General features: G+C 39.3%; 1 protein-coding gene across 1 annotated transcript in view; it reads right to left on the bottom strand.

Moving 5' to 3' along the window:
* Window positions 1–23,539, bottom strand: part of ddb1 (damage-specific DNA binding protein 1) — a 53,819-nt gene extending 30,280 nt beyond the window's left edge. Inside the window, 9 exon segments of the mRNA XM_034106723.2 lie at window positions 2,477–2,593; window positions 2,879–2,962; window positions 5,084–5,242; window positions 14,568–14,665; window positions 15,286–15,400; window positions 18,083–18,304; window positions 18,784–18,900; window positions 21,523–21,671; window positions 23,356–23,539. Coding sequence (XP_033962614.1) covers window positions 2,477–2,593; window positions 2,879–2,962; window positions 5,084–5,242; window positions 14,568–14,665; window positions 15,286–15,400; window positions 18,083–18,304; window positions 18,784–18,900; window positions 21,523–21,671; window positions 23,356–23,416 — 1,122 coding nt within the window. The 5' untranslated portion in view covers window positions 23,417–23,539.
* Window positions 23,540–24,294: the final 755 nt, after the last annotated feature.

Genomic DNA, 24,294 nt, shown 5'->3' with positions numbered 1-24,294 from the left:
CATCTTCCTCTTCCTCACTGATTTCATACAAAGGAGGAGAAATGCTCAAATTAAGAAATGTATTGGTCAAACTGTTATTTTAAAAATATGTCAAAGAATGCACCAACAACAGATTACTTCCTCATGTAGTTCCACTTAACATAAAAAGGATTTCATTTTTAGAAGCAGCAACAACACGGAAGATTTCCTTTACTGGATGCATGAATTTGTGTCTTTTTGCTGCCTTTCTTAACTTGACATTGCAATATGGGTTGTATCACTTTGCATTCAGAATACTAACTCCCTGGAAACTGCGGAAGGTAAACAAACCTAAGTACGGAGTGCTTAAGATGATGGATTGTTGTGATACATGCAGACAGGGAACGACCTAGACAAAGTCTTCACTGTCAATATTAGGGTGGAAGTATTATTATGTTAAAATAAAATGCACAACAATCTGCCTCTTTTGAAATGGAAGATGAAAGCCAATTTAAATGTGTGAGAGATGTATTTTAACAATCAGGTGTAGTGCAGTGCAGCTAAATCATATCTAGATGCAAATAGGATACCGCCTCACACTAATGCCAGGTGTGCAGGGACTACTGTCAATCAAAAATATAGACCAGACAAAAGAGGAATACCCAGACTTCATATAAAAAGCCACAGGAAGCTGTGTATTTGACGTCAGCAAGAATCTCCTGAATACACACGGCTATTCAGGCCAGGGCTCGACATTAAGGATGGCCCGATGGCCCGGGGCCATCTAGCATTTAGCTCGGGCAATGAAGCTCACCTGCTGGTGGCCCGATCGGGCAATCTATTATGCCAGTATCATGCAGCTCGCGGATCCAGTAATGAGTGACCCGACAGTAAAACTAAACACATCTATAACTAGTTTAGGTAGTTTGAGAGGTAATTAAAATAGCTACGTGTGATATTCTAACCTGAAGTGTGTGTGTTGTCCGCTCACCGCTGCATGTGATTATGCAGAGCTGCGTGTCGACTCGTCAGCAGCAGCTGATCTCTCTCTCCCGTCAGATTAGACTTCACTCGCGTTTATATCCATATCGATCAGATCCAGCTAGTTGTAGCTAATGATAGGACTGCCTGCTTATTAAAAGACACCTAAACAATAAGTGTCGCTATGCAACTGGGTGAGGCCACAAAGTATAGCGCAGCATTATGCATTTGTTTACATGCCCACCGGAACCCCGAGGCATTACCAACAGATCAACGCACAATCAACCCATACAGGACATCTCTTTCTCCACATTAAGTGTTAGACATTAGAGTTGACTATTCTTGTCTGTCACATAAGTGGCGCAACTGAATACTACCCGGACAATGAATCTAATGCAATCACATTTTCGCGGGAATTTCAGTTTGTTACGGATTCTGATGCTGAATACATAATGATCAAATAATTTAAAGTCAGAGTGTATTGCAATGTTTCTTAGTCCACCAAAGCAAGGTGAACAACCTGGAAAGAAGAGAAAGACTGAGCTGCAGCCCCCCCCCCCCGAAAAAAGAGAATCAAAGTCATAGGTATGTGCCCAATAATATTTTCTTCAAAGTAAATATTCAATATTTTTTCTTCAAAAGTAAATATTTTCTTCATAAGTAAATATGGGCATAACATGTTTTAATAGATAATTTTTTTATGGTGGTCCAGAGACAGGAATATAATTTCACATTTGTTATGATATAAATGATTTTTTTATGGTGGTCCAGAGACAGGGATTATAATTTGACATTTTGTATGTGTTTGCAGATGTGCTCATCAAGCACCTGGAGAAAAGATTCCAAGATCTCCAGAAAGGGAGTGTCCCTTCAAAATGTTCGATCTTCAACCCCAGTCAGTGGCCCTCTGACAGACAGAGGGCCATTGAGTCATTGAATCAGCAAACACAAACAAGAAGAAGTGAAATTAAGAATACAATTGAAATTGTACAATATAATATTGTGGTGGTTCATCTTATAATTCTAGAGAATGCACCAGACAGCATCTAAGACCTGCAGGTCCCCTAAACCTTTCGTGAGTCATTTCGTCCGCGCGCATTTTTCAGGGCCATCTCTATTGGACTCAGGGCCATCTGTAAATTAGCTTAGATGGCCCACAGGGCCATTTCCCAAAATCCTTAATGTCATGCCCTGCAGGCATTAGTATGTTGCATGCTTAATTGCTGACAAAAACACTCTTAACACGTCTCCAGAAGCCGGCTGCAGTGGCGTTATAAACCCAGACTCCCTGAAGGTTGTGGCAAACATGATGATAAAAATAGAAACACAGATGGAGGCTTCCCATAAGCTATAAAGTGCATCCGGTGATAGTTAAGACGCTGTTCTGTAATCACCATGTCATGTCTGCAACAACGCCGCAATGATTTTCCGTATGTAGCGGTTATATAATATGTGTTCTGTGTTCCCTGCTTGGCTTGTGGCAATAATAATTCACTTTTTCGCAAGTGTAAAAGGATTGGGCTTTTGACTTATTTACCTGGCCTTGGCCCTGTCTCTCCAGGTCCACCACACACATGTCCACGATGGGCCCCAGATTGGTGAACGTCTCCATCACCCCCACATAGGAGCCCTGCTCATTGCTGTCCACGTTGAGCTGCGGGGAAACAAACACCATTTAGTATAGATTTCCATTAAAGACTAAAAGAGGGAACAACTACTTTGATCCATTTCTCAAAATTATTTTATTACCTGCAACAAATTATTTTAGTAACAGGTTTATGGAACATTTTAAAGATTAAAAGGCATCATGTATTTTAGGATTGTAATAATAAACGTTATTAATATAGCACCTTTCATGCCAGATGCAACCCAAAGTGTTTTACAGATACAAAGTAACGATGGAGATGTAGAAGGTGTGAAAGCGTCTCTTGCAGCTTACCTTCACCAACTGGGAATCGCCCAGTCTGGAGCCCACAAAGACCACACCGTTGTCCAAGTAGGTCAAACACTCAGCGATGGATGACTGTCATTGGAGAGAGAAACAAAAACCTCTCAGTCTCTGATGCTATATCCACACCAGGCCTGCAAGCCTATGATTATTCCTTTTTTTTGGCAAAGCTAGCAGCATGGCTCAGGGGATGTCGAAGTCCATCTGTCAGAGAGTCAGCCAGTAGTGAAGAATGACTATCATAATTTCTAGTGAGTCCACAGTGATGTCTTCAAATAGCTTGTTTTGGCAAACCACAGCCTTACCCCAAAGATATTTAGTTTACTATCATATGAGGAAAGAAAAGCAGCAAGTCTCCTCATTGGAAATGCTGAAACTAGCAAATTCATCTGCATTTTCGCTTGAAAAATTACGATATCATCAATTAACAGTGGCAATATTGAAATATTTGCAGATTCATTTCAGTCAATTTACTTTCTTATTGCTTCAGTTCTATTGCACACTTATGCAAATACAATTTTACTACATCCTTATTGTCTCCACTTTGAACTCCAAAGCACATAAGCTCAGCATTAACAAAGCTTTGTGTTTGTGTGTGAGAAATGTTGATCAAACGTAAAACAGTTATCCCAATGAAACAAGTTGCCTTCCGAGGACACCATTTTGCAATTCAAAATTCGTCAAAGTTCATTACATAGTATGATTATTATTTGATATTATTTTAGAATTTAAGCAATTCATGTAAGAACCTAAGCTTTGCAAATGTACGTATTGCTTGTTACCCTCACGTCTTTAATTATTTTGGTTTTGTTTTTATAGTTGGCTGCGCCCCGCCAACGGAGCCCCCCTGAAATTCAAGGTGTTTAAAAAAAATATATATATATTATATAATATATTATATATATATATATATATATATAGCACCAAATTGCAACTAATCTATATCTACTGTCACTTTTCACATTGAACATGTGCTCTTTTATTAAATAAACTAAACGCTTTCATTTTAAGTTGTGAGTTTAGTGTTATTGACCCAAGAAACACTGATGCATTAATCAATAACAATAATCCACAGCTCCTCTCTCTGCTCCAGAGGATTTAAAAAAAAAATATCCTAATACCCCCCCCCCCCCCGCTCAGGCAGCACCCCCCCAAAAGCAGTAAACCTAGGGGAAACACAGGTTGGTCAAACAAAACAGTAATTATGAGTCGTCTCTTTAGACTCATAATTACTGTTAGAATAGAACATCATTCTTTTTGACCTTTCACATTCTAAACTACTAAAATAATTGGTAGATTGCTTGATAATGAAAATAATGATTATTTGTTTCCCAACTCGAGCATTCATCTGAAAGTGACAATTTTATGAAAGAGTGTGGAACCTGTAGCTCTACTGAACCATACATTAAGTCTAAACAATGACGGCTGATAATTGTATAACAATTTAGTTTTTAGCCAAATGGAAGATAAGAAAATTAACATAGAAGCATATTCTAATAAGTTATTTAATAGCAGACAGACCTGTTGAATAAATGTTTTTAAATTCACCATTATCAGTGTGAATATAGTGTTACACTCTGAGGTTTTATGATACACATAAAGAGGTTCGTCTGTCTGACATTTCAATGCAGAGCTGCTGCTGCCGCCGCCTGTGGAGTGAGCACACTGGTCCTTAGGATAAAGTTCAGAATGATTTGAAAAGCAATCCCTCTCTAGTTCAGCGCTCCTACTCTGCTTGATTGTTTCTCGCTCCAGCATCACTCAGTGCACATTTACCTTCCTAAACTCCTCTGCAAGTTATTAGAATAAGGTCGCACAAGCCAAGAGCTGTGTGCTTTTAAGGTGTGATTTAGCTTTGAGTGCAGTATTGACATAGACATCGTTTAAATCAACTTAAAAGAGATAAGTGACAACCTAGAAAGGTAGCAACAAAAGAGGTGGGATCATTTTTTCACATCTTCTCTACAAGTGTAGATCCATTAGCTCCTGTCAGAGCCATAAACCATTAGGGAGTCGATCGCAACAAAGAGGGTACTGAAAGGAAAAGGCAGCAGCAGGAGGGAAATCAACAAGCAGCAGAAAGGGCAGGACGGGTAGAGAGAAACAGATGGGAGGAAAGCCAGAGGTAAGGCAGGTGGGTGAAGGCATTGAAGAGAAGGAGATAAAGAGACATAAAGAATAAGATAAATAGAAGACCTCTCCGAGCAGCTCCACATGCAGGTCTTTGAGCGCCACTGTGCCGTCCATCAGCTCCTCCTTCTCCAGCAGCAGCATAAACAGCCGCCCCTCCATGTCCCCGAGCAGGTAGCGGGAGCCATTGGGGTCAACCCGGTTGTGACAGACGATGGTGCTTTGCTGCAGACGAGAGGGGGACACAAACACATCGTTAAAATGACACAAACCGTGGAGGAGCAGCGAGAGGAAGTCTAAATTCTCACCTCATGCATGATCTATTATGAGCATGTCCAAGAACAAGCCAGAGAGACCTGACAGCACAATGTTTTTGTTCTAGCTCATTTATAAATACAAACTCTGGAGTTTCCCAACAGTACAGTTTAAATCTGATTCACAGGTCTAGAGACTGCTCGTATTTAGTTTGACAAGAAAAGCTCAGATTAAACCAGTCTGCCTGTCGTCCCGTCAGGACCCCAGGAGACAAACGGAGATGCTTAAAAGTTTATTTTTGCTTCTTGTTTGAGAAACTACAATTTGAATGAACACAAATGACATGCTGGAGCTGTCGATTTTTTACATTTTTAAAATTATAGAGGATTTTTGAGGACTTTAATTTTCTTACAGAAGAACCTTACATTAAAAAAACCGTTAGATTAAGAATATGGCAACCCGAGCCCAAACATCTGTGGATTTGATATAAAAAAACAAAACAAAGGAGAATCCAGTACGATCAACAAATCTAAACTATCTGTCATAAACTGTCACTGAGGTATTGAGTACTTTGAATGACTTATATCCATGGAATCATAATACCTTTGTTATTTTAAATAATGGGGTTTAACCATTTGAACAGAGTCACACTTTACATTTTATTAGAAAGTTAAAATGGTGCCGACCAATCAAACTGCGCTTAAAGTTCTGTATGTGTGAAAAAGTTAAAATAAAAGTTGTGTTTGGGGCTATATCTTTAGGCGAGAAGAATGTGTTGAGTTTGATGTCTTCTAGATCAGTGGTTCTCAAATGGGGGTACGCGGACCCCTAGGGGTACGTTGGAGTACTGCAATAGTAAGTACTCCAACTCCAACCAGTAAGTAATACATTTAAACAAACTACTAATAGTAGATTAACTACTTTATTCAAAAGTTAACAGTAATTCTGGATAATAAAATGGGAAAGTAAACGGGGTGCTCTCTTTTCCTCTCCCTCTCCCGACAGCCCGTCAGTCTCGTGCAGCTCGCTGAACCTGTAATAAGTGACCCGACAGTAAAGAATAAATATATGTATAACTAGTTTAGCTAGTTCCAGAGTAGATTTACTAGCTAAATGTGTTAGGTCTAACTCTTAGTGTATTTTGGTCCGCTCAACGGTCCGTCACAGCGGCGGAGCTGTGATCATGCAGAGCTGCGTGTTCTCCGTCAGCAGCAGCTGATCTGATCTCTGATCTCTCTCTCGCGTCCGGTTAGACTTCACTCGTGTTTATGTCCAAATCTATCAGATCGAGCTAGTTCTAGTTAATTATATGACTGCCTGCTTATCAAAGGAACTAAACAATAAGCGTTGCTTGGCAACGGTGTGTGGCCGCAAAGTATAGCGCAGCATTATGCATATGTTTATATGAGGGGTCAAAATCCCATGCTCATAAAACGCTTTTCTCTTCATCCCCCACGCCCCAAAATAAATAAATAAATAAATATACCAATTTTAGGAAAAGTAACAAAGTTTGAGCAGTGTGGGTTTTATATGAACAGTTACACTTCAAAACACGAAGTGTAATAACTGCAGTTAGCCCCCTGTCAGAATGTCAAAGGTCCTCAGTGAAGCACAAGCCCATGTTTCTCACTAAATTGTAAGTACAACTTATTAAAAAGATCAGTTCAATGCAGCTAATGTCGTCTTAGTGTTATTGCATGATGTTAACATTTGTTTGCCATGAATTTAGTGATGGATTGTAAACGTTTGAAATGTAGCATTTAAGTGTTTCTCAGTTACAATGTTGTTGTTTTAATAAATCAGACACTGATGGTGCAGCGCTGTACTGTACCTCTTTATATAGGCATTTCTTCCCTAACAAATATTGTTTGCGCTGATCAGGGGGTAGGAATTTGTTTTTCAAAGGGGGTACATTATTGAAAAAAGAATGAGAACCACTGTTCTAGATGGCAAGGTTAAACTAAATGCATCTCCTCTAATGTGTTATTAAAGGGTAAGTTGTTAAAGAGAGGGGAAAACGCCGTATGGGATGGTTATCGGCCTGAATGTGATCTTGAATTCTGAAGAATCCTTAAACTGTGTGATTGAGCAGAACATTTGACGTTACATGGTTCAAAAATAACTCATCAGTGCTCCCTGGAGGTCAAATGATGCAATAGCTTCACTGTTTCTATATCACCTACTGTATAGGTAACATATATTAATATGTATTTACTTGAATATAGTTTGACTTATCAGGGGACATATATGCCAATAGGGATATGTGTGATAAGTTAATACTGGCTCATAATAGGAGCTTGGTAATTATATGATATCAGAATCCTTTTGTCGTATCAATATATTCCCACAGAGGACTGTGTTATACAATATACTGTATGCTCACCCAGGTAAAACTGGAAAGCCACTGAGACAGAGTGACACATAAAACGTCTTCTTCTCCTTTCGGATAGGGCTGTCCAGAATAGTTTGAGGCTTTCAAGCATTGTTCATAGGGTTAACAAACTTTTGATTGCTCCATAGATTTTTTCTTGCAAATCTAGTCCACTCATTCTGTTTGGACCAGTATTGCTGCACAGTTGAAAATAAAGATATGGCTTTAGTAATACTATTGGTGTTTTGTTAGTTGTGGAATTAGATTGTTAAATGAATCATGTGACCTACATGATGGCAAATAACTCAAAAGAATTCACCTAAAAGTAAAAAACCTTTGAAAAATGATAAATGTAAAATGTACAACATGTTTTTATTATTTATTTTTCAAATATTCTGTTGGCATTCCTATTTGTTGGCCTCTCAAAAACAACATTTTCACTGTTATGAAAAAACAGATTTTCTATCGCTTTTTGCACACACATGGGCCCTTTCTCATTTCACTCATTTCCCCTCCCCTCCCCTCCTCGGTTTTCCGGTAGTGGCCCAGAAATGGATTTCAGCGCGCCATGTTGAAGGACATCTCATTTCTCTAAATGCACTTCGATGACCGAGCATCGAGGAGGCTCTCTGGAGGAGCTATAACCGAGGAGACACTGATGGGTCCTCCGCGGATGTATTTCCGGAAACAGTGATGTTTAAAAGAGTCGTGATGCACGGCCGGACTGATCTCAGCCAATGACAGCTCTGCATGCATCCCCTGGATATTATTTTATTAACTGCTTTCATCGCAACGCGATGTTTACAGAGAGAACAGCTGTGAGGTCCGCAGATATCAGAGCAGTGTGTAAAATATACATCACTCAGTATAACAGGCCTACATTATTCTCTTTATTTGCTTTAGTTTAGTAGATATCTACAAACAAAGAGTTGAGATTTTTCTAAAACCATTTAGTGCTTCACATAATAAAATACACAACGGCTGTATCCTGATATATATTATATGCTTTAGGAGCTGTAGGTGCGTGTTGTACAGTGTGTAGTAGTGTTAATTTCGTTGACTAAAAGTATGACGAAATATGTTCGTCAACGACCTTTTTTTCCATGACGAAAACGAGACGATGACGAGACGGCAGTAAACAATAACTGCAACGAAATCATGCAATATCGTTGACGAAAAGTGACGAGACGAAAATGTAGTTTACTAAATAAAAACTATGCCAAAATCTCTCTTTACTTTCGTTGACGAAAAATGAGGAGACGAAATATTATCAAAGATAACGTTACATTTCTGATAGTCAGTTTTTCTCGCAGCAGTTCCATTTCCGGTGCTGCGGCAGGGCAGCAGCTGTGTGTCGGGGCTGCGCGCGGCGGTACATTTGAATTACACCGGGCAGCGGCACACTGTGAACTGTCAGGAAGCCTCGGGTCTAACTCATGGTCTAACTAACCTTATTTAACAGAAAATAAAATGGCAACAACAGGGCTTAGGAGCAGTGGTCGCGTTAACCGAATACCCCCCGTCAGCGCGAATGAGTGATAAATTGTGCACTCGACGGCTAATAATGGATTATGACGGAAATGTTACGATCCTGTCCGTCAAAATGACTGGCAACGAAAAAGTCTAAAGCCACCACTGCTTGGGAGAAAGAGATGTGATATTTGGGCCCATTTTCGCTACAATGAGGCGGAGAAAAAAAGCAAATGCATTGTTTCATCAGAAGGGAAGCAATGCGGCCATAACACAGGTAAAAACACTACAAACCTGACCAGATACTCTCTGCAAAGCTGCTCAATCATTCAACCTGTGTTTCATCAAATAAGGACAAGATAATCTTATTTATTTATATACTAAAATGACAAATTATTGGTTTTGGCTAGACTAGTTTGACTGAAATGTTCTATATAATCTGATGACTAAAAAAGACTCAACAGTTTTCATTGACAAAAAGTAGACTTAGTTTTGTAATAATTAGTTTTCTTTGACTAAAATAAGACTAAAATGCTCAGACTTTTAGTCAACTAAAACTTGACTAAAATAGTTATTGTTTTAGTCGACTAAAATGCTCAGACTTTTAGTCGACTAAATAAAAACAGGATGAAGGTGACTAAATATGACTAAGACTAAAACTAAATAAAAAATAGCTGACGAAATTAACACTAGTGTGTAGGTGTGTGGTGCAGTGCGTAGGTGCGTGTTGTACAGTACAACAAACGTCTCTTTAAAATGACCGCTCAGAGGAGAGGATTTCTCTAACCGCCTGCTGCTTCCCCTCCTCTCTCCTCGACTCCTCCGCTCGCATCTCCTGTGGGCGGGACTAAGACACGAGGATAGGAGTCGAGGAGGGGATTTAGAGAAATGTGAAAGGGCCATGGAGCCGTATTAACGTGGTGATCAAACAGCAATAGATCACCATTATATTTGACATGTAAATAACAACAAAAACAATATATCATGTCCCTTAAACTGCAGCCAAAGTCTTCCGTCTCCACTATCAGCTCTTTAACACAGTAGTTATGTTAGGAATTGGCATTAAAATCACGCAGGGTGACTAAGCTTCTCCTACTTTACCGTCAAAATACGCTTTTGTTATTGCTGTTGACTCCAGTACAAGCCAAGTCAATTTCTCACTTAATCGCACATTAAAAAAAACGTATTTTCCTGCCTGTGGTTTTGTTTACATCTTCTGTTAAACCGTGGATCCACTTTTTTTTTCACAATCATCTAGCATCCTTCTGTCGGCTGAATGGCAGGTAATTAGCTTGTTAGACTCAACAACTGAAACCAGTCTGCTGTCCGAACCACAGACCAATAACATATGAGACACATTGAGCACATGCTAGCAGAATCTGGTGTTTCACAATTGTGTTCCACTTCTGTACTCATGAGTGACAATGTATTAATTAGCTGCCAAACATGTTGTTATACATCAGAACAGATGCTTTTGTGTGCTTGGCACAGCTGAAAGAAGTGTGTTTTTCAGATGAATACTAATGTAACAGTAGCTGTGTGGGGAAAAAAGTAACTTCATTTTGAGTTTTTGTCACACTGCAACAATAGATGCCCCTCTGTCCTCAAACGTCTGCTGAGCAACAGTGGAGCAATGCTACTGTGGAAACAGAGCTGCGCCAGACACACGACAGCTTGCAAAGCATTCGAGAGCGGTGTTAGTGTGCAAGTTGGTCGTGGCTTTTAAAGACAAAGCCAATCAACAGGACACAGAGATGAGCCGCGAGACAACAATGAAACAACTGTCTGCTTTGAAACATTTTAGGCTAAGCGTGTGATGCATTTTAATTTGTGTTGCTAGGGTCGTGGAAAGGACAGCTTGGTGGTGCAGCGGAAAAACACTCCATATAAAGCAATGGAGAATTTTATGGCAGCTTACGTTCTACTAAGTTAGTTAACTGATATTTTCTTTTAATTTATGTTCATGTCTATTAATCTTGTGGTAATAAGAAAAGTCCCTTGTTTTATTGAAATAATACTGTACTGTGATAAAAAGCACTGTTTTATGAGAGGCTATTACAGATACTTTAAAACACACAATTATATTCAAAGTACAATCTACTAAAAAACGCTCACTTTTAAAACTTCCCCCATCTGCGACATATAGTTGCTGGACGGGGAATACAGAGGATGAAACTCAAAAGTGAAAATAAAGGGGTAGAAACAGCTGTTTGGGACATTTTCAAAACCAAACATATGACACCTGTTAAGTTACAGAAAGTAATTTCTTGCAATAAAGTGTGTCCAAGTTTCCCTACAAACTATATCAGACGATTACAGATTACCTGAGTTTAAATTAAGCAGCCCTAATTGGGAAAAACAACTAAAAATATCTTAATCTTTCTATGTTGTCTATAATAGGAAACATACTTTTCTAATTATCTAAATGTTGAAATGCATAGAAAGTTTTATATTACCTTCTAAAGTGACCAAGTTATTTAGAAAAAGTAAAACATCTAATAAACCCTACATCAGACCAATAGGTTCATTTTCAACTTAGCAAAAAACTCTTGCTAAGACATTATGTTCTCATGAAGACTGTAACTCTTAATTAAACCCTACTACATTTGAGAAACTTGAAATGCTCTTTCCAAAATGTATGAGAGCGCCGCACCAGAAAGCAGCGAGACGGTGAGAGCACATTCTCTAATTATAGACGGCGGATGCAGTGAAGCGGCTCCTTAAGCAGGGTTCTTACACCTTTTCCAAAGTCAAATTCAAGCATTTTCAAGGTGCATTTTCCAGCTTTTCAAGCAGCTTACAGCTGTTGTAAATTACATATTTATATACACATACTCAAATGATTATTTCCATACCTCACATTAAATCAGATGTTCTTTATGCGATAAACAACCAAATGTGTGTTTCGTGATAGCCTTCTACACGAGGATGAAAAATTAAAGAAAAGAAAACTAAGTTTAATATTTCAAAATTAGTGATCAGTACGTAGACTGGGCCTCTCATATAACCTGGCTGAGCCGATATAAAACTATCAGCCAAATAACTTTTCAATACATTATTGATTAATTGTTGAGGTACTTTTAGGTTGGCAGTAAACACAAGTCAGAGGTACATGGTGTACTTTTCCTCCACTACATGTATTTAATACCTTTAGTTACTTCACAGATGTGAAATCTAATCAAGTGTTGAATCAGACTTTAGTTCCACCTGGAGTAAATCCACCAGCTACCCTGCAGTATACAAAGTACTTCAGACTAGCTGCACCTTCACCAGCTTTGAGAACACTTTCATGATCAATCATTATAAAACATATAATATATATTATTCTGAAATGGACCAATCTGCACAACGACTACTTTTACTGTCGCTACTTTCACTATATTTTGATGAGAATACTTTTCTACTTTCACTTGAGGAACATTTTGAATGCAGGACTTTGACTGTAACAGAGTATTCCTACACTCTGGTACTTCTACTTTTACTCAAGTACAAGACCTGAGTACTTATAATTTCACTACAAGATCTGAGTACTTCTACTTTTACTCAAGTACAAGATCTGAGTACTTCTACATTTACTCAAGTACAAGATCTGAGTACTTATACTTTTACTCAAGTACAAGATCTGAGTACTTATTCCACCTCTGGTAGCGTATTAGTCTGAATTGTAGCCACAAAATCACACAGAGCTGCGTAAAAATAGACTCACAGTGGTAACAAGTGGAAAATAATATGTACAAATGTGTCCAATGATCTGAAGGTAATTCTACTCAAGACACCTGACTTATACATCTTCAAAGGAAGACTGTTCATTCTACAATTACATGGGATTAAAGCAAAATGTAGTTTTACTTGTATAATACTTCAATTTCATATAAAAGACCGTTTGTTTTCAAATAAACAAAGTCTTGGCTTTCAGAATATTAAACTTGTTTCGGCAAATTCAGATGATAAATACAACTTTGAAGCTTCGGCATAATTACAAGCGGAGAACGGACTAATGTAACGTCACAGCAGGCATAGCAACAGCCGGTGTTTCTTGTGAGTGTTTCCCCGGTGCGCACACACACACACACACACACACACACACACACACACACACACACACACACACACACACACACACACACACACGATTGTAACGCACATAACATACTGTAGGTACGCTCCTCTGAAATGATTGTCCCCTGCAATTATTATTATCCCTCATCGAGTTCGCTATTCAGCTCGCTAACGTAACATGCAACGTTAGCCTAATCTAAAATGCTCTACTATGGCGTACCTTTCATGTGGCTCGTCAGCGCAGACTCTCGCATCCTTATTTTTGCAAACTTTGCAGGAGGCTACTCGTGGGCTTGACCCTCGTCTTAGCCATGGCTTGTATTTGTCTTCTGCTAGCCAACGCTCGTTGAAACTGCAACCTCCTGGCACACTGTCATCTATCACTCTCATCAGAATGCCCAGGTCACACGTAACACAAACACTTGCAGGTCGCGCGCACAGCTGTTTTATGTAGAAGCGAAACAATTATTTTCTTTTAATCTAAAAAGCGAACTATTCAGTCAGACAGCAATTTATTGTAAAAGTAAAGCATTTACAATTTCAAGCACTTTATCTCAATTTCAAGCACCATTCCCAAAATTCAAGCACTTTTCCCAACCTTGAAAATACCACGTCAAATTTCAAGCATTTTCAAGGATTTCAAGCACCCGTACGAACCCTGCTTAAGGCCCTGAGCTTTGTTAAATGTGAGCAGAGCCGTACAGGCTGCAACTTAATCTTGATTGGATAACATTAAAAGCAGCGGTGCATGGGGAGCTGAAGTCATCATCACAGCACTTAAAAACTTGCATTTAACAAACCCCTTCCTACATCAATCAAAAGATTCATAACAAATAAACTCCAACAGGTACACCTCGGAGGCTCCTAAACGTAGCAAAATATGATTTAAATATTCGCATAAACAGGTGAAGAGGACTTCTTTTACTACCACCATTTTAATTTATGTTCATTATAAAGAGTTATGCAACTGGGACTCAATTTCCAACAAAGCCTCAGTTTCATTTGACAACATTTAGCTGGAGCCTCTCTCACACTCCTATTATTAACTGGACTTGACTTTATATGAAAAAGGATGACAGTCCAATCCTAATGACTAAAAAAGGTAACATGGACATACATCACTGTTTTTGCATTTGTTCCCACAGAATCCTACACGCCTGTAGATGCTTTATGACTTGGGGCTTAAGATCTGTCATTTGCTTGGCATATCTCAAACATTAATCAGTGTGGAAATAACATTATGGTGTGTTACTAAACACTATATCCATCAATTCTACACAATGCCAGCGGAATGATAAATAATCTAAAACTAAAGAGCTGGGAAAAACAATTATTTAAAAACACGGATGATAAAAACCTTGGATTATCTATTAACCCGTATTCTGATGCCTTTACCTTGATAGTAGGTGGGGCAATGGCCAAGTATTTGTCTCCATTGTGGTAGGTGATGGACTCTTGTCCTATGATTATAGCTCCACCAAATGGCTCTGGCACTAAAAGACAAGCACAAAGGAAAGAGAGTCAGTTTCATTTTGCTCAGACAAGGACATATGACACAGAGTTAGATTGAAACAAAGATACGCTTAAGTAAGGGCGCAACAAATAATATTTTCATCATCAATATATTAACTCCATCCATTCAACTCATCTACAATGCTGAGGGCTCCGGAGGAGGATGTATTATCATTTTTTTATTTATCAGATAGGAACAGAGCAACTTAACGAACATCAGTATAAAAATACCCGATTTGAATTGTCAGAGGTATCAAGAATACTAATTACATCCGTATTCCCAAGGCACCAAATGTACGTTCTTTGTTTTGTTAATACTTCTGTCTGACTTTTCCCAACAACAAGAAGTGTAGCCTGAGCTAAATACAAAGAAAATAACTCTGAACATCTCAAGTAGCCCTTAAAACTGCTTTTTTAGTTTGACCTATGGGTAAGACTGATTGTTTCCTTTATGAATACTTTTATCTTTACAATTTATATAGAAAATGTATTCTAAATCAAATCCGGGTTGAGGATGAATAACATAATTTGCAGCACTTTTGTTCTCGCTTGATTAACTAACTAACTCATTGATGTTCAGCAGAGTAAATGCTCTGATTACCTGGGATGACCATGGACGCCTCTGCCTCCACATTCTCCTGTTTCCAGGGGCCCTTGTTGAACTCCTTCTCCCTCAGAGAAACCTCGTAGGTCTTCACATGGCGCCCCTGGGGGTCCTACGATACACAAAAAGGTCTTGACATCATGTTTGAAGTATAGATCAAATGTAAGTTTCCCTGTAGAGATTTAGACTTCTAATAGAGCAGTGTTTCTCAAACTTTTTCATACCAAGGACCACTTAACCAATAAAAAAAACACTCGCGGACCACCCAACTCCACAAATATCCCAAAACACATCGTTTTTCTAGAACAGATTACAAATCGCCTGAAACTGTCACAAAGAAGTGGCAACATGTGTGATCAAGGTGTTGCGCTGGGCTATATGATGCAATCGAAAGTGAAACTTAAGCTCGCTCCATTGCGGAGATATTCGCGCGAGAGTGCGGAAAACTTAAATGTATTTATTTATTTCAAATGTGAAATTGTACCAATATACTCACGGACCACTAGGGGGTGCTCACGGACCACCAGTGGTCCGCGGAGCACACTTTGAGAAGCACTGTAATAGAGCTATGGAGCTGTTTTTCTAAGGGTGGTGCTGTGTGTACGGTGTCTGCAAGTGCACTATACACAAACCTAAAAATGGCATCACACTGTTTCACTGATCAACAGGTAGCAATTACACAATAGTAAAAACAGGGGATGGAAAATACTGCAAGCTAGTTATCACAGATTTAAAACAGAGTTGGATTTGAAATACCCTTTTAAAGAAATGGCTTGCACAGATTGTTAACACAACAGCAACATTCCGCAGAGGCACCTCTACACTTCACCATCAAACAGGTGAGTTTGATCAGATGTTGCTGTATTGTTTCATGTATTTTTGATTGCTGAAGGGTGATCTGACAGATGTTTTTATGCCGTTTTTATGTTTCTTTATTTTAGTTTGAGGCAGGTAATGCAAGACAAATGTTCACGTGAACAGTCAATAACGTTTTATTTTTTATGTTAAACTGCTTCTTAACTGCTGCAACAATAATACAATAACATTTAGTTTCAATCACGTTAGGCTTCAGAGAATACTTTACATAATAAAAGCAAATGTCCCACCAATATGAATTTACCAACAAACTGATCTGTATTCCAGAGGCCTGTATGACGAAGCCGGTTCAACATAACCTGGATATGTTTGAGTTACCCGGTTTACCTAATCCAAAACATACGCGCTCTGGCTAAGCTGTCCTACGACGCAGGTTATCAACTCCTTAACTCAAGCCAGCCGTGTCCTATCTAGTTAGGTGCGCATTCACATGAAAGGGGTGGTATTTGGAGCATTCGACCAATCACAGACATGGACAAGCGTACTGACAGCGCAGCGTCATACTTCCTGAATGAAAAGTCAACTATAATATTCGATATATGAAGAAGTTAAACTTTGAACATCCATGACTTAAACACTTGATCCAGGATCAAAGCCACATAGCTGCACCTGCAAGGTGAATACAGCTGGTAAAAGAAAAAGTGTTTGAATGCGTACATTAACAGGTTTATGATATCACTGCCCCATCTAAAACACGATCTGACTTTCATTACATTTGACTCGAGTGTTTCATCAACTTAATGTGTTGCTTAAAATAATACTTCTGCATTCAGTATGTGACACTGTGAGTGTTGCACGGCCAGATACGGCTCAGCTGACTCAGATAAGGAGATATACGATACATTATGATGTGATATGAATCATGATAATTACATTCCATTACATGTTACTTGCTAGACACTTTTATCCAAAGCGACTTACATACTCAATACTGTGGGCAATCCCCACAGGAGCAATTTGGGGTGAAGTGTCTCAGGGACACAACGACATGCTGACTGCAGTGGGGTTTGAACCTGTGCTCCCTTGATCCGAACACCAACGCTCTATCCACTGCGCCACACGCCGGGACACATCGACGTCTGCACTCACAGTGCCGGACTGTACCTAATGTAACTTTGATCCGGTTACTTATGTTGTGGCAGATATTTAAGTAAGCTTTCTTAACGCGAATGTTATATTAGTCAGATTGCTTTGAAGATGGGAGGTGATATTCTATTAATGTTCACACAGTCAGTTGATATTTCCTTTCTCCTGTAATATGACTTGATAGCTTTAAACTCCGCACACTGAGCTCTGATTGGTCAGCAGGTGGTGCTTTCACTGAGTTGATCTCTTAGCCTGCAACCTAACATGCTCCGGACCAGGTTAGCCGCTCAGCATAAGTTACCATGGAGATCTAGCCTGCTAAAAAGTGAACCAGCGTCGTAGGACCGGAAATCCAGAGTTTTCCCTGGAGTTTGCTCGCTAGGCGAAAATCCGGCTTCGTCGTACAGGCCTCACAAACAATTTTTAAGGTAAATAAACCAAATGTTTCCAAAATCTCAAAGCCTCTATAATACAGTATATGGTTAAAATATATACATTAAAACACAGCAGTCAATGTTAATTGTCACTTTTTAATTCTTTTATATATTAACTTTGATTGTATGTTTTGATCATGATTATTTAACATTTAGCTGACCCTACTGTGTACCGTTTCTGGATATAACAACCAAATATGACAAATGTTGGTTTATTAAAAACAAATGGTTTACATGAGTAATTGGGTAGATGAAACACCATGAATCAAGCTTTGTTCAATGACTGTTTCAAAACACATGCCTAACCTTGAAAGCATAAAGGTTAAAATTAAGAATTTTTCAAGAACCCTTGTTATTCTGTCTCACACACACTCCAACTTTCACTCCTTTCCCAGTACCTGGTAGATGAAGCAGACGGTGGGGGCCTGGCAGCCGTACAGGAAGTGAACATCGATGACCTGCAGCTCCTCCAGTCTGATGTTGAAGGCCTTGAGCTCACGGTTGTCCCGGTCCAATGGGATCACCTTGAACAACCCGTCATACAGCCGCAGGCCAATCATACGGCACTCTGGGTCTACAATTCCAATAATACCGGTTTCTGACGGACGACCGATACGATCCTGAAACGGAGCATTTGGTTTGAAAAGGTTTAAGACTAGACTTCTGACAAAAACAAATACAAATCAGATTTTGTGTGTTCCCAAGCAGCTGTTTGAAAAGCACATACACCATTATCAGCTTTTATATTTAAAATGAGACCTAATAATTCAAAGACTTTATACATTTTATAAATGTATAACTTTATAAAAACTCTATAAGGCAATAATAACATGCCAATTTATATTACATGATTTTCTATTAACATGTGGCTGAATTCAGAGATTCTAACTGAAGTTTGATTTATGACGGTCTACTGTAGATAGTATCAATGATGAACTCTGGTGCATTGAATCAAGGTTAATAGGAGAATGTTCAAACCCATACAGTTATTCATATCAACAAAGCTAATGAAATGAATTAATCTCCTGAAAGTCAAGTTTATTGAGGAGACTTTACAATACTGTGAATTTCAAGAACAATGTTTGTGTTTCTGTCTCACCTGGACATTTCCATGGGCGCGAGTGATGATGTCAATGCTCTCCCCGTTCTGTTTGTATTCCAGGATGCAGGCGTTGTACTTGGATGTGAGAATGAACAGCAGGTCTTTGCTCTCACCCTGAACAAATGGGAAAAAATATCCAAGTCATCAAAAAAACACGAGAGGCCTGCTTCCAATTTAATTCCACCAGCCAAATTACTTTGGACAGACTTGACCAGACTGTGAATCCACTCTTCAGTCCATAGCAACTGTCCAACTCGGATAATCAGAGAGTACTTGTCCATGGACAAGTGAGTTTGGCAATTTACTTGTCCGAATACATTTGTCACTTGTCCAGAATGGACAAAAATGGGGGCCACTGGAATCTTCTTCTTCGTCATCGTATTTTACATTTTCCCACGGTTTTTACGACACCGCTAACGTAAGTGAGCGGTAAGATTTGCTGCATCACACATAGGGTTGGGTATCATTTGGATTTTAACGATTCCGGTTCTGCTTTTCGATTCCGGTTATTTTCGGTTCTCGATTCCGGTTCTTTGAGAGGGTAAAAATAAGACAAACTGGGAGAAAAATATATTTATGAAAACATTAAGTCAAATCTGTAGTTCTATTTACAAATCACTTCATACTGTTTAATTTCTTACGGTTATTGAATACAATTATATAAAAATAATCTCTGCATTGTTTAGTTAGTTCTAAGTGGTGCAGTTTGAGAATGTACAATTGGCCCAGTCTCCTCTGATGTTACACTGCAACCTGCCTGTGAGACAGAGTCCAACCACACATGTCCAACACATAGGACATAACCTAATAATAATAATACATTATATTTATAGCCTACAGTATAGGCCTAGCGCTTTTCTACAACTCAAAGACGCTTGCACGCTTACACATGTCCTGCAATACACATGCTGCAGGCGCCCAGCTGCTCACTGTTTGTAAAAGTAAATAAATAGTATTTTCATTTCAATAATGTACTTTCTATACCCTGCTTCATAAACAATACTGACATCCCTGTGCTCCTCCGAGTCTGGGGGTCCGGGGATGTGAGGACAGCGCGAGGACACAGACAGGGAGGCTGCTTCACTTCATAAAGGAAATGGTGGTCAATATTAACAACACAGGAGCTAAAATGCTTAATAACCTTCATTATGTGTTAGAGAAAGAACATAAGAAAGTTTGACAAAGATGAGGCTGTTAAACGGGCAGCGGATCCGCTGTGTGTAGAAAGAGAGAGAGAGAGAGACGCTGAGCTGCACCGTGCAGCGATCAGCTGATACGGAGCATAGAGAGAGCTGCAGTCCGCGGGGCTCGGCCTCGCCTCCTGTCCTCACAACTCTTATTAATCCCGGTACCGGACAATTGTTATTTGTTCCTACTCGGAACCGAGTTTTGCTTCCCAACCCTGCCACTGCGCTACACTTCCCACCCCGCTCCGCTCCGCCCCCGTCTAACAGTACAGAAAGCGGCGAGATGCATTTCCTTAGGAATCGACAAGCAGAACCGAAACTAACATTTCTAAACGAACAATGGCGGACACGTACAATTTTCGAATGAGTTCTGCCTTTTGTAAACTGAATGTATCAATAATTTGTCAATAAACGTCACTTGTCCGCCGGACAAGTCAATTGAGAGATCTACTTGTCCGATATTGTAAATAACACGTCCCGGACGGTGGGACGTGCACTTTTTCGCACACTGATAATGGTATTAAAAGTCAACATTTATAATAACATTAATATTTGGGATGTCTGTTTTTGTTTTTCAAACGTGTTTAATTAAAGGTCCCATGTCATGGCCATTTCTACTAATCATAATTCCATTGTTGAGGTCTACTAGAATAGATTTATATTGTGCAATTTTCCAAAATCACATTGGTTTCTCAAACAGCATCTCTGTATAGTATGTGTATTCACTCTCTGTCCTAAATGGCTTGTTTGAGCTCCTGCCCCCCCCTCCCTATGAGCCCAGTGGCCGTCTGCGAGACAGCGAGACACAGCCTGAAACCAGCCCGAACACACACACCCGCAGCCTGGCTGGGAGTTTGTGTGTGTGCTCACACACTGACTCACAGCCTCGCCGAGCTGCAGCGGGGGAAAAGATTGAGTGTGTGTGTGTGTGAGGAAGTCCGCGGACTGGTCCATTTTGACCAATCCACAGACTTAACGTAACGGCTCCGCGGATTGGTCCATTTGGGTATGGGCACGTCACTGTACCCAGGAAGAAAACAATGGAAAAAGAGAAATCTCCAACGAGGCGTTCTGGGGCAGCATCGACAGGTATTTTCTGTGTTAGAGTTTTACTCGCTACAGGGTGTACTTTGAGGGTTTGTGACTCTGCAGACCGTTTACATGCATACAAAGCTACATAACACACAAGGGGACAGGTAATAACCGGAAAAGCATAACATGGGACCTTTAAGGTTTCCACATAACAGACATCTTTGAGGTACAACATAACTATATATTTGATAGGAAATTCCCTGCAATAAATAAAAGCGTTTGATTTCATAACATGTTAAAGGTAAACCAGAGATACATTTAAGACTTTTTCCTTTGTTTAACGGGAAGAATATATGCATTCCTTCTCAAATAACAAGGTTTGTTAAATAATTAGCCAAGAAACTCGTCCATGGTGAAACAAAACAAATACATGTAGTTCTTGAGTTATTCCAAGAGCCCACCACCTATTTACTTTTCATAAACGTGTACACATTACTACAAACCACACAACACTCACCTTTGGCCGGAAGAGCTCCATGACAGCAATCTTCCCATACATGCCCACCTCCTTGACGGGCCGCAGCCCCTCTGCTGTGACCACATAGATCTCCAACCGTGTGTTTTTAGCTATGAGCAGATTGAGGTCATCCGCAGAGGTGAAGTGACCTATAGGCAAAACAATATTTAATTATAATAAGTGAATTACACGGTTGTCTTGGTAGGAGTCATAGAGGAAAAGGTCAGCACTTACTATGGATTTACCTGATGTTTAACATAATGTTTTTGGTTACAAAAACAAAAAGGTATTGCATACTATATCATTCTATAATACTATAATATTGTTAAGCAGACAAAAGCAAAGAATGTTCAAAACTGAGAAACTAAAACCAGGCTCATTTCACTCAGCAACAACAATCAGATAAGAATAAAACACTTAAACCACAGTTATTACTAAAACAACTTGTACATTGATAAATAACGTGGTCAATTGTAGTGATTTATTAAATGTATAGTAATTTGTCAAAACCCAAACATTTGTTTAAATATTTTAACTGACATGTATTTACCCCTTGAGATGAAATATCTCGTTTTCAAGGGGGTACTAACAAAGTACAAACAGCAAGACAGTAACAAAATCTAACAAAACAAACTAAATCAAGTCACAACTAACAGCAAAGACTACTACAATAACAACACAAAACATAGAGATTACAAAGTTGAACAAAACCACTATGTGGTCACAGAGAGAGAGGCCATGAACTAAAACATTTGCCCACCAATAAAATAAAATAAGTACGGACATAGTGTTTTAAACGAGTGCAATGATCGACAGAATGTGCAATTTACCTCAAAATAAGATTTAAGACATCCGGCTTAGATGATTGACAGGCATATATTATTTCCTCAAGATCTTTTGACTGTGCAGTTAATAACTAAAATAAAGGATTTATTTCAACATTGAATAAAGTAAAAGTTGCAGATAGTATCTGTCCATCTCTGAAGATTTTAGATGTAGATCAACATCATTACAGTATGATGCAGGCTTGCAGAGATGCATTTGTATACAGAGATATGGGAATAAATTGAGAATGCACCTCGTAAGAAGCCCATTACATTATAATTAGAGAAAATCTTGTTAAAAGAAAAAAAGAAAGAAAAAGTTCACGTTAGACACTGGAGTTTAGAGAGGCATGCCATGTGTACATGTCCAAATCTAAAATGTATGCCACAACAAGCTCACATTTGTTAACGTAAATGGGACAAGGATTGCTTTAGCATGATATAATTCATAGGATACATGTGAGGTGATTCAATTAATACTACAACCTCAAATGTCATGTTCAGCATCAGTATCTTATCGTATATGTAATGGCCCATGTACGTTAGATCTAACGACGACGCCAGCTTTCTAATAACAGGAGAAACTATTTGTCAGACGAGCAGGCAGCTAAACACCTTCTGCCTGCATGTTTCTCGCACAGATCAATAACTGTGCTTATGTATGATAATGTGGGTCAGCAGAGGAAGACGCATTATGATCTGGGGAAACCAAACGCGACACAACAACAGCTAACGTCGGATCCAAACCAAGAACCAACGACATGTTGAACCGGGCCATGTGTGCGCTAGAACATAGGTTATATAAACACATAAAGCAGTATGTGTCATGACTTGCATGCATAAAAGTATGCCTAGACAAGCAAGTAAACATTTGACTTAGCAAAACACCAGCTATCTGCTGCTACAGGCCCGTCTGGATCGCTGTATTTGCAGCGCGGGAGCTCAGCTAGCACGCAGGTGGCGAATGTTCATGCAGCCCTGAGAAAAACAACAACCCGCGGAGACTTACCTGTGACGCAGGCGTTCACCGCCGTAGGTTTCTGGGCTGTTACCACGTAGTTGTACGACATTTTTGACAACAACAAAAGACAAACACAAGAGAAGTGTTTTAATCTCAGACAAGTGGCAAAATCATTGATAATACACTTCCGGAAGTAGTTAGCTGTGCCTACAAATGTAACGGCGGATAAGGAGCGCTCACTCTGAGCTGCAGTGCCCCCTCTGTGTCGGAGGCCTGCTGGGGACAACGGTTAAAACAAATCAGTTATTTAGATTAATACGTATGTTTATTGCTCCAAAATAGTTAGAATTAGGTTATCAGGCATTACATATGAGTACAACAAATACACTGTGCATATATAGGATACATATCTACACTACAAAAATAAATATCTGAAGAATACATTTGGTTTTATTGTTTTGTTTTGACAAAAGTGTTCCAAAAGAGTCCGTGTACCTACTGCGGTCAAGCCAGCCTCCACTTGGGAAAACACAGTCAAGCCAGCCAGCCCCCAAGCCAGCGCTTACTCGGTCAATAACAAAAGCACCTATAAAAACAAACCAAACATATTAAATTAAGAAATATGTACTATATAATGTGATCAATAATTATTTAAAACAAACTACGTATAACTACCACGAGTAAATGTAAAATGTAAGGAGTTTCAAAATAAAAGTCCTTTGAAATAGGCTTAGTTTGTCGGGGGACATCTTACTTCTTCCTTCTCTCTGTCTATACCCGTGTACACTCATGTTCCGATTAACCCAGCTTCCCCAAATGTCTTTCTTTTTGGTGTCTATATACGCTGGGATCCGGAGTCATGGATGATCCTGCGGTCCTGTGTCCTGGATCGCGAGCGCTGGATCTTGAGTCGTGGCTGTGGTCCTGGATCATAGGTTCTGGATGGATATCCTCGTGGATTCATCTTCCTATTATATACACACATGC

This window comes from Pseudochaenichthys georgianus, chromosome 3 (assembly GCF_902827115.2).
Source record: "Pseudochaenichthys georgianus chromosome 3, fPseGeo1.2, whole genome shotgun sequence".
Taxonomy (NCBI): Eukaryota; Metazoa; Chordata; class Actinopteri; order Perciformes; family Channichthyidae; genus Pseudochaenichthys; species Pseudochaenichthys georgianus.
The sequence above is the reverse complement of the archived record's forward strand: the minus strand, read 5'-3'. Positions and strand labels throughout refer to the sequence as shown.